The following is a 12,041-nucleotide window of genomic DNA, read 5'->3' as shown; positions in this document are numbered from 1 at the left end:
ACCAACGCAGAAAGTTTGAGCATTAATCACCACGGATGATCAATGCGCGATGGCGATTTCAAACTTATACAATAGAAATTATAATCAATCAATCTTAAACAGGACTTTATATAGTCAAATGCGAAGTAAACGCAAAAGTAATTGCAAACCATTTCAATAACACAAAAAATCTTAACAATTTCCACAATTTAGCTCCTCCATTTAATTCGGAATTCAATAAAAGTACGCTACACGGCATGCATAACTTGGAATACCAACTTATGTATGCCGTCACACTTGCCGAGCTACTAGGGACCCATAAGCGCGCATAATGTATTCAGTGGTAATTAAAAAGTTGCGTTTCTGCCCACTGCCCATAGCAGACTGGTTTCGCCTACTTGTGATAATGATCGCGGTTCCATGAGAGTAGATACTTTATTTCGCAACATTCCCTAACGCTGTGTGGCAATACTGACTCACGGGTACATACTCGTACTTTTATAGATAGAAAAAAAGGTCAAAGTTAGGTAGGTAGCAGCAGTACAGATATCTACTGTACTAAATAAAAGTATCTATCTACTGCTATTGTATTTTAAACTCTATTGTCTTCTGTTTAGGGGTATTTACCATCATACACATTCTATAACAATAATATCTTTGCCTATCTATCATATTGTCGAATAGTCTACCTCTGTCTTTCAATCAACTATAACTTGATTTTATTATAAGCCTTTAATATCTATACATAGTATAAAACAAAGTCGCCCATTTTGTCTGTAGTCCCTTCGTATGCATAAAACTTTAAAACTACGCAACGGATTTTGATGCGGTTTTCACTAATAGAAAGAGTATTTTCTCCGACAGGTTTTTATATATAATTGAAATACATTGAAACTATATTAGCTGAGTTATAGCGATTTATGTCCAAGAAGTCAGAAAAAAATCTAATTGAAGATTGCATTTGTGCGTGCGCCGCTTATACCGTTGGATACAAGTAAGAACAATGTATAGCAAAAACATTGGTCTTTATTAGTTCTACAAAAAAGTCCGCGATGACATATATCCAGCTTTTTTATTTAAGTCACAAAAACTACTTTTCTGTATTAAAAAAACATTTAATTCGTTGGGTGATGTTTAACTGGTGATATAACCAATAATACATATATCCTTATCATAATAAGTAAGTTCATCATCACGAGCATTTAATTTAGATTATTTTTGCAGTTTACAGTGTGTTATTTAGACATATAGTTTAGGAGATATCACGATATTAGTATTGCGGCACGGTACGGGCCGGCCGCGGCGGCGGGGGCAGCGTCCCTATAAATAGCGCGTCGGCGGCAGCGGCTCCCCATTAGCACTTTGAAATTGGAAGCGATCGGACGCGTTTATTTATCGCAGCTCTTTGAGAAAAATAAAACGTGCTTTTCAGCGCGACAACAATAATTGTATGATAATAATAGGTATTGTATTCTAAGGTTAGTATTAAATCGCATTTATTTTTGATATTTTCTATTAAGATTTTGGTTAAAATTTAAAGTTAGGTCAATTTAATATTAGGAAAATAATTAAAAAAAAAAATCGTAATTTAAGGTAAGATAAGTTCAGAAAAAGAACTTAATAGAATAGGTATCTTTCTTTTGTTTCATAATTCAGTTAATTTCGCTATCAAAAACTGATAGGGGGGGCGATCAAAGAAGAGTCACAGAAACCAAAAAACATTTTAATATTTTAAACGCGGTTAAGGGAAAGAGAAGTTATTGTGAATTGAAAATTAGTATCCAATATGTGTTGGTGCGTTGACTGTATTTGTCGAAGTAGCGGGATACACGCAAACGAAGTTGCGCGGGTCAGCTAGTCTTCCTATAATCGAATAGTCTCATCATATGAAGATTTTCCTTCTTTGAGAACCCAGTAAGTATGTGATTTACCTGTTTACATTCGTTGCTGTAGGAGTGTACCTGTGTAACCCGCGAGGCCGCGGTAACCTAATAATTTTGGCGGAGTGACGTCACCGGTCACCGTAACCCACCCACCGCGACATTCTTGCATTAAACCTGTCCATAGTTTCTGTTTCAAACATAAATAAATGTAGCGTTATCATTATCTACTTGATCCCGTTAGAAATGCTACAAAAATTTCATTCTTTTTTGGATAATCTACAAAAGATTTGGGTCAAATATTGTTTTTTTTTGGCCAAGGCAAGAAAACAAAGGTTTGGTACTTAGATAAGAATGATGAAATCACTCCAAATTCTGTTAGTTAACCGTAATAATGAGGTAAGAAAATGAAATGGAAAGTGTTGACTACAAATATTATGAAAGACTATTGTTTCCTGATACAACTGAATAAGGGCTTGACGTATTGAAAGAATTTAAAGTCAAAGTCAAAATTATTTATTTCAAATAGACCGGGAAGGCTTTTGAATGTAAAAGCAAATATTACAATATTAAAAAAACTAAATGTCTGTCTGTCAGTTGTCGGTCAGTCCTCTAGTGAAGTTATTTACTTGTTCCATATTGTAGATTCCTATGGAGAAGAACGAGTAAGAAACTCCATAGGTTACATTTTTTCAATCAGGTTCACAATACAATTCTTGGTTACATTGAAATTCTATTAGACATCAAACAATAAACGAAACCACGACAAATTTAATAAACTTCATAAATCATAATTTTCCTTCTCATTCAGATTCAACCGACGCAGAACTCACGCGATTTAAATGACAGTACGCTAACACTAAACTTGGATCAAGTTTGTACAAAAGTTTTCACAAACCAATCGCAGGTAGACAGTATAACGGTGAAGTTGGCTTACATATTCATGAGTCGGGTCCCTCGGACGGATAACGTGGAGCCCTTTTGTCAGCGCCGACGACTTTTTCCAACATTCCGACCAGACAAGCAAATAAAAGATGAACAAAGGTACTACGAAACTAGAAATGCTTTTTTTCTCCTCCGGTCACTTTCCAACGGCGGATCAAAGTCGCAAGTTTTTGGAAATGGCGATTATTATTTCTCATTGTCAGCTATCGATCATAATAGTCTGACGTTTTGTGTCAGAATTTACAAGGGCTTGCTTCGGTGTCTTCTAATTAGGGGTTTAGTTTTTTGTTTTTGAAAATGGGACCGACATTTTAAATGGTGGGTATGAATTTTTGAATGGTAAAGCGATTGCCGACTGTGATTTTTTTTAAGGAAATATTAACATTAAAGATTTAAATTGGATAATTATTAGAATTATTAGAAGACAGTATACCAAATATAATAATGAAAAAATAGATATATACTCATTATGTTCCTTTCTGGTCCTACCATCCGCTTTCGAGTCCTTAACGACTCAACAAAAATATAAAGGACCCGATCAATGGCATATCTCACAACCGTCTCATTGCAGTGTACTCCCACTGACTGGTACTAATACATCACAAAGTTCAATGCTAAACAATACTCATTCACCTTTTGTTTTGCTACGACTCAAAACTAAAATAAAAGCTAATTAACATTACCGTTAAAATTACATAATTACACATTTGTAATTAGGTTTGAATGTTTGTGGTATGTATACCACACATGCATGATCACACAAACATGTATGTTGATTACTCTTCCAAATAAAAACTATTGGATTGATCTGGGGCCTTAGTCTGCTATTACAATTGTGTCAGAATGGTCGATCACTGAGCAGTGCGAGAGGGATGGAGCTATGTAGGTTGTATAGCTCCGTCCCTCTCGCACTGCTCAGTGATCGACCATTCTGACACAATTGTAATAGCAGACTAAGGCCCCTGTACAGTACTGTCACAGACGTAGATTACAGTTTGGAAAAACACATAAGCGGTAACGTAAGCATAGTCACACACAGAAGATTGTTCATTAAATAATTTCGAAATATGTATTTACATATTTCCAATTAAATTAAATTCAATATGTATTTACATTTAAGTACCTAAATACATAATAATTCATTGTACAGTTACTTTTACATACATTAAAAGTAACATACGTATTTGTCAAATATAATTTTGTATTAATGAGCTAATTACAGACTGCCAAATGGATAATTAATAAGAATGTTTGGACTTTAATTAGAGTAAAGTAAATTTAAAATTGACACTTAGAATTGATAATTAAAAATATCGGACACCTTTGTTTTGTTCAAAGGGATTTTATAATAACTTAATTTTGGGGTAGAAAAGAAAACACCTTTATGAAATTCATTTCAATTGAGGATGTGGATAAAGTAACAGACTTTAAAACAACAAATAATAATAAATTCAATAAAAAATCTGTGTAAGAAACTATTAAACCAGCACTTAGTCCAAATAAAGAAACAACAAAAATGTCAGACAAGGAATTCAACGAAACTCTAAAACTGACGAGACACGCTCTCCTAATATCTGGCATCAAAATATCGAACGAAGCCATGAACAAAGCGTTGGAATATTTCATAAACAACTGTTTATTTTATTGTAACTTCATTGCACTGTACACAGTTATATTCGGTGAAACATACTGGGTGGTGGCAGGCATACGAAACAGCCTACCGTTCGTGGAACTCTCCCTAATATCACCTTGTATCACAATAAGTGTACTGAGTACAGTAAAAACATGGTTCCTTTATATCAATAAAGGAATTCTGCTAAACGTCGTGGGGAGATTGAAGGCCATACAACCGATAGTGAACAATAAAGTACAAGAGAAGACGGATGTGATTAAAAGGAAAATTGTAACAGATTCAATGAAATTGTTAAAGTTTGTTCATGTTTCTCTCATGACGGTCTACATCTTCGTCTTCACGACGTTTTGCTTCAGTCCTGCGTTACTCTCTACTTACAATTACTTCAAGACTGGAGAGTTTGCCTATGTCTACCCCTACCAAGTTAAATACTTCTTTGAGATCTACAAGCCTTCGTTGTGGTTTGTCGTGTATGTGCATCAGGTTTGGGCAAGTAAGTAAAATAAATACACTTTATGTAGACTTTAGATCGGAATTGTTTAAAACATGAAAGCATTTAAAATTCCATATTGGGTTAAGCCAAAGTAAAGAGAGATTGGAGGTCTATGTATGTGTGTAATGAATGGGCCGATGAATTATGAAACCGATGCTATGGTAGACCGACTATAAGCAAACAACGGCTTCCTTAGTTCCTAAAAACTGAATATAATTCCAGACCCGTTTTTGATGCACCGTTGGCGCGGTGGCTGGGCAACTGGCTGCCGTGCAACGTGTCGCGGGCTCGATTGCCGCACGGAACAACTCTTTGTGTGATCTACAAATTGTTGTTCCGGGTCTGGGTGTAGTCTGTATGTTTATAAACGCACTCACGACACAGGAGAAAGTCCTAATGCGTGGCAACGTTTTTTTTTAAAGAAAGGGCTCCATTCTAGCTTCTGGTGCTGAGAATTTTAAAATCGAAATCACCCTTTTACATTCATATCTTTTACTTTAATTTTAGCGCTTTTAGTATTGAGAGTTACTAAACAAAACTAAGTCACTCGCAATAGCATTTATTAGGTAATTATTATTGTAATTTAAACGCTATCGTATTACGTAATACACTGTAATAACGTAATTGAGCGTCATTTAATAAGGTTCATAATTATTGTGGAGTAAAATAAGATGTAAGATGACTCAGCGATGGTGAATCAGGTTGCATATTTGTACGTAAATATGTATGAACTAGCTTAACATAATATTATAAAGATTTTAGTACTTAACAAATAAAAATAACAACAAGGCCTCGAAAAATTTCGTCATCGTTGTCGTGAGGTAGGTGCCTTAAGGTACCTACGCGTCCACAGGCCCGCATTGTAAGCATCGCACGCATCGTTCGCATTCCGTATGAGGTCATCAGTACGCATCGCATGTAGGCATTGCCGATGCGGATGATGATGATGATGCGTTCCGTAGTATGCGGATCAGTGGACGCAGTTATATGAGATTCTATTCTAAACAAACTAAAATCCGTTGCGGGCCTGTGGACGCTTACCTCTTTGCACCTATACACTAGTAGTATTGCCATGTTGACTCACAATGCTTAACGTTATGTTACTAGTCCAATTTCAATTAGATTGTAGTTTTTTATTCAAACTCCGTATTTTTATAACATTTCATATACATGTCATGATGCATATTACGTTATGAATAAATTGTTCCAATATCAAAATTGTGTACAATACATTCTAGAACTTTCCTACAATTTTAAAATTGGAAAACAATAACAGTTTATTTTTTATTAAACATTCTAATAAGGAAAACTTCTTTCAGCTGCCATCGTTATTTTCAACGTCTACGGATGTGACACTCTGTTTTGCGCCCTATGTTTGTACATTAAAATGCATTTTCGTTTGCTCGGTCTTCAATTTGAGAATGCAGTGTCTACTTCAATCAATGAAACTAGGAAGAAGTTGGGGAAGGCTGTGGAGAGACATCAGGAACTCATTGAGTAAGTATTTTAGAAATAGGATCAACTAGGAATGTCAATTCTAGGATTAATGAAAGTAATTATATCAAACAAAAACATTTATATTTCTCCATAACAAAGAACTAACCCAAACATAATTTGAGTTGAACGATCATAATTTGAGTGAAACACGTTTCATCGTGCAACTGTTTGACGAAATTACTCGACTAGTTTCAAGCCTCACAGGGGCCCCTGTGAGGCTGTGATACAAAAGAGGAGTATATGCGACAGCGTACGGGGTTGTTTCATGCAATTAGCCTGAGCCGATTAACTTATATATGGCACGATAATCTTTTTAGCCGTTCATAAAAATTGTCGTGAGACATACTAAATTAAATAAAAATCACAATTTACTCACGTCAATTAATTGAGAAAAGCTCTACTAGTTTCGAGTCACAGAGGGACTCTTCGTCATGAGCAGCGTGCGCAAACACGGCGACGACGACCGCGACTCTTTACGTGAGTAAACCGTGATTTTTAATTAATTTAGTATCTCTCACGATATTTTTTATATGTTTGTTATAAATAGAAAAATCACCCTAAATCTTAAACCACATAAACACCAAATACTTAATGACCAAAACACCATCAACCTTGACAATGTCATAAAGTGGAAAGTTACCACATTACCCAATAACCCAGATGTGCACTCGTGTGCCTTACTCGGCAGTTCATCATACACGTTAGATTAATAACCACTGGCTGTGATTTGAATAAATAAATAAATATTATCAGCACTGCCATGCTTGCCTAGGCTTTGCGTGAGGTGAATATTCATTTGTAATGGCCCTTGGTCTAAAGACGCTGTGTGGTCGTTTTTAATAGGTTGTGGTATATTTTTTAGCGGTGAAAATTAAACTTGAGACATGGATATGTAAATATCATCATGTATTATTTGAGAATTTATCTTGTTTGTGAAGAAATGTTTGTGTTTTGTTTCGCGTCTCTTCAAAGGTTGGCAATGCAATTACAACTTGACTGCAATTGGTTGGCGCGGTGGCTAGGCGTAACTGGCTGCCGTGCAACGTGTAGTGGGTTCGATTCCCGCACGAAGCATCTCTTTCTGTGCTCCACAAATTGTTGTTTCGGTTCTAGGTGTCATGTCCATGTGAAATTGTATGTTTGTAAGCGCTCCCACTACACAGGAGAAAAAACTAAAGTGGGGAAATGTTTAAAAAAAAGACTTCTTTTTGTTTGTTGTCTAGTTGGTCTTCAATGCCTTCTAAACCCTTAAAAAATAACTAACCTTAGAAAGAGGAAGCAAGAATGATGTTACATATTTACTGCCTATAAAATACATATTAAATTTAGTCTACCATGTTAGGAGAAGCCAAACTGGACAATCGTACGTCAGTGGTTAACAGCACATCATACTATCCTACACTATGCAATAGAATTTCGTGTTTATTGCAAGAAGATAAGGTTGAAAATCGTTTGCAAAGATAATATGAAGCATATGATATCTGTTTTTGTATAGATCTGGCTACATACAGATCTCATTCCAGGCACCATAAAGAGATGGGAAGATAACGCAAAAATGACTGCCTCTGCTACTTATGGGAACTATCCTTATATAGTCGGGTCCATATTTTAAGGAAGTCATCTAGTCATGCATTCAAATATGATACCTATGTTATGGTATTAGCTTTGAAAATATGAGATTTTAATTAGAGAAACTGAATTAGTATTTACAAGAGCGATTCCCTTTTTTATTTTGTCTGCACTTATGGTCACGGCGGCGTTGCAATCGTTTAAAAGCCAAAAACTTTTGGGTACACAATATTATATTGCAAGTCTGATGAGTATATGAATCAGTTTCATGTATTAAACGAAGCCCTTCACATAACCTCACGCCTATCTCCCATACGGGTAGGCAGGGACAATGGAACGCCAATTGCAACGAATCTTACACACCTCTTTCGCTTCATCAACAGTCATCAGTCTTTTCATGCATGCTCGTCGGTTAAGGTGACTTTTAATTGCCCCATTCTGCATAACAAATAAATAAACAACACCGCATCTGGAACGCAAGACTTAAACTCAGTAGGATAACGTAAGACTGTTTTAAAAAAAGATTAACCTAAGTAACAGCTAGTTAAAGCCAAATAGTTATAAGCAGCTTTCATATACACTCGACGCGTTTACTAACACTTTATACGCGTACTGGGAAAAGACGATAAAATTTTATCATTACTGGCTTTATGGGCATTTGAGTGACTGGAATAGTAATTATTTTCTAAGAATTATTCACTATAAAGCCTGGCTACTGCTTGCCACCTGAATGGCACATAACTTATGCATACTATTTCAGATTTAATGTGCCAGCACATTATGCTAACGTAATGAGATATTATCACTTTCTTATCAATTGTATTAATTGTTGCTATAGATTGTGTTTGATCTTTGTTTGATTTTTTTTACTTTAGAGTGCTTTTCCACCAGAGACGTGCAATGTAGCTCTGCTGCGTAGATGTAATAGCTAAGCTGTAAAACCATGTGATCGTTTCCATTGATATTAAGCTATGTAGCTGTACGAGGAAGATGCGCAGCTCGAGTATGCGATGTATCAATAATAGAGAAGTCATCCGCAGCACACATTCATAGTACGCCCCCATAGCACGCCTCCATAGCACGCATCTTTCCACATAAAAAACATAGCTTAAAATAAATGAGTCTGTTTCCACCATGACCCAGGATGTGTCCTACACTATACTATGTATACTTATATATAGTTTTAATGATAATGTCTCATCTTTCAGTCTCGTAAATCAAATGGAAGTGTTATTTTCAAAATCGTCCCTGTTCAATATGGTCACCAGTTCGATTCTCATCTGTCTCGCCGCGTTCAACATTACGGTAAATACTTTGAAAATATTTGTTTGTTTACTTCTAAAATTGTTATAATGCTTTACGTGTTTTGGCTGAAAACAATCAATTCTTGTTGACTATTATTATTTACACACTAGCTGATGTCCGCGACTTTAATTGTGTGGCTTACGGATTTGTGACTAATTAAAGTAGCCTAAGTTACACCTTAGTACATCAGTTACTTGTCAGTAAAAGGCGCGTCAAAATCGGTTCAGCCATTTCATTAAGAGATTAGCCAGAACAAACAGACAACAGACAAAAATTTTAAAAATAATTTTCACCTTTTGCATGTAGTTATTTTATTGTATTAATATTATAGACACTCCAATTTTACTTATTAGTGTGAATAAATGCTTATCTAAGGATATATTGTTACTTCATGTAGGTAGCGGACGAGATGCGGTTCATCCTGGCATTCATCACATTCCTGGTGATGAGTCTGTCACAGATATCACTGGTGTGCTACTTCGCAGACTTACTGATGATGTCGGTGAGTTTTAAGCTTTTTTAAAGGGGGTTATCCAATGACTTCTCCCTTGAGCGAGGTGAGAGAGTGTCCTCTTATTGACTAAAACCAACCCGTTCTTGCTCCTAATTTTCTATCTTCCGAAGCTTTGGTAACCTGCTAGATAGCCCGGAGGAAGTTTTAAGCCTTAAGACATTATAAGGCAGATGTGGGTATATCAATTCAATTCTATCAGAATTGCATCGAGTAGGTTCGAAATGCTAAACTAAGTAATATTAGTTAGTACAGGTGTTAAGTTTAAAATTAAGGTATCAGTCCAAGGTACTGTGGCCGAAATTAGTCCAAGGTCTGATTTGAGTAGTAGCAGATAGTTTCTTCAAAAAAGTACTTATTAAAATGTACGTTAATTACTTTAAAAGTTTTTATTTTACAGAGCATTGAAATAAGTGATTCGGTGTACAAATGTCCCTGGTATGAGGCCGATGAAGATTCTAAAAGGACCATACTGTTTGTGATACTGAGGTACGCAGCCTGACTTCTTCTGTCTTTTCTTAATCTTGTTATATATCAGAAGTATACGTTACTGTTTCATATATTCATTTTGTTCGTTCCTATCATTTCTTTCACAATGTATCCATCTTTTCTTTGGTCATCAATTTGAGTGATCTTCCTTTTAAAAGCAAATTTAAATTCAGTACTCGCTTTGTTACATTTAATTATTCCGGTTTTATTCCAAATGCTATGTTTAACTTCAATTTTAACAAAATGGTTTTTATCAATGGTTATACAAAAATTGTAACATAATTACAAGTAGTTTTTCGTAGTAACAGACCCAGAAATAAAACTCAAATAGCCTATTATTGTAATTGTAGCCACCGTACTACTACACCCGGTCCAATGACCGGCCTTCATCCCCCACTGTAAGTGCATGCTTGCAGGTCCCACAAGGCATGCAGGCTGACAGCCTGGAAGTTTGCAGACCTCAATCTAGGGGCATTCACTACGGTAAGTTATTTTTAGCTGCTAACAATCCATAACACTGCAGTGACCATGGGACAGGAGATTCCACAGAAGTAGCATTTGATGTGATTGTTGGAGGCGGTGGTAGCTCGCGCTGATTGTGTTTTGATGACGTTTTTCTAGGAAGATTGGGAAGGGAGTTAATTGGGCCTCCGGTAACTTCACTCACACAATGAAACATAACGCAAGCGTTGTTTCACTTCACGTCGGTTTTCTGTGAGGCCGTGGTATCACTCCGGTCGAGCTCCCCTTTCGTGCCAAAGCATAACTCTCCCACACTTAATTAACTTATACTAATGTCATCTATAATAACGTAGAATTATTAAAAAGACACAAAAATCTATAGATCTCCAAATGCAACACAAAATAATGTTATTGCCATACTTCATCAGTCTTCACTTAGAATCTTGTTTTCGTATATAGACATTAAATCATATATTACAACAAATAAAACTATGCATACTCGGCTACTAAAGTCTAAATGCATTAAATATTATCCAGATTATGAACCTTCTGCTTACCTTCTATTCAGTCACATTGTAATACCATACTTTTAAAGCCCGTTCTATAAGATGGCTGTTCGATACCAGCTTGTTTTTACATGCCTACTTAGAATGGGACCGATGTTGCATGTTTATCTTTGCTTCAGTTTTCTTTGCATTTTTTAATTTTTTCCCTACACGTGTCTTTAAGATCATTAAAAGAGTAATTTTATTGGTATCTTTCTTGTTTAATTTTAATGTGATTATGTAGATTAGCGTTTTGTTTGCGTTTGTGGTTTGCTTATTTGTCTAAGAAGAAAGCAGGAATGTGATTAGTGCACATTGGTGCCTACTGCCCCCTATGTTCTAGGAAATGCACGAGGATCTTATAAAAAATTCTTCTAATCGGTTTATTAATTCTTTTCAGATCCTGAGCAGATCATGGTCCTATTTCGCTCTACTGAAGACGGTGTATAAGTAATCTTAAAGTTTTCATGAATTTTCAACAGGTTAAGTCCAAACGAAAATGATAACTGAGAAAATAGTAACTGGTAATAAAAGAATACGTAGATTTAAAAATCTCAAAAATAAAATCCCAGTAGAATATTACACAGCTTGATCCGATGCAACAATTACAGCATAGTGAAGATTAAAATTAAAATTTTAATTCTTCTGGTCTTATGAAACCAGAATAGGACATTTACAAGAATGTTTCGAACTGAAGCAAAAATCGCTTTAGTTGCCATATTGATAGTCAAAG

The 12,041-nt window shown here is 35.6% G+C and overlaps 1 protein-coding gene across 1 annotated transcript; it reads left to right on the top strand.

The window, feature by feature from the left end:
- Positions 1-4,224: 4,224 nt before the first annotated feature.
- LOC118279339 (odorant receptor 4-like) lies at positions 4,225-11,833 on the top strand. Its single transcript, XM_035599004.2, has 7 exons — positions 4,225-4,930; positions 6,250-6,427; positions 9,205-9,301; positions 9,699-9,803; positions 10,213-10,301; positions 10,718-10,784; positions 11,709-11,833. Exons 1-7 carry the CDS (start codon positions 4,321-4,323, stop codon positions 11,760-11,762), a joined length of 1,200 nt encoding a protein of 399 aa, XP_035454897.2. The 5' UTR covers positions 4,225-4,320; the 3' UTR covers positions 11,763-11,833.
- The last annotated feature ends 208 nt before the right edge of the window (positions 11,834-12,041 follow it).

The sequence above is a fragment of the Spodoptera frugiperda genome, chromosome 14 (assembly GCF_023101765.2).
Source record: "Spodoptera frugiperda isolate SF20-4 chromosome 14, AGI-APGP_CSIRO_Sfru_2.0, whole genome shotgun sequence".
Taxonomy (NCBI): domain Eukaryota; kingdom Metazoa; phylum Arthropoda; class Insecta; order Lepidoptera; family Noctuidae; genus Spodoptera; species Spodoptera frugiperda.
Note: the sequence above shows the minus strand (reverse complement) of the source record. Positions and strands in the feature narration are given on the sequence as shown.

Bases quoted from the DNA above. Each gene is read 5' to 3' on its own strand.
- LOC118279339 (XM_035599004.2), top strand. From the start codon at position 4,321: ATGTCAGACAAGGAATTCAACGAAACTCTAAAACTGACGAGACACGCT. The intron at 6,428-9,204 runs GTAAGTATTTTA...CTCATCTTTCAG, and splicing joins AGACATCAGGAACTCATTGA to TCTCGTAAATCAAATGGAAG. The intron at 10,302-10,717 runs GTACGCAGCCTG...GCATGCTTGCAG, and splicing joins ATACTGTTTGTGATACTGAG to GTCCCACAAGGCATGCAGGC.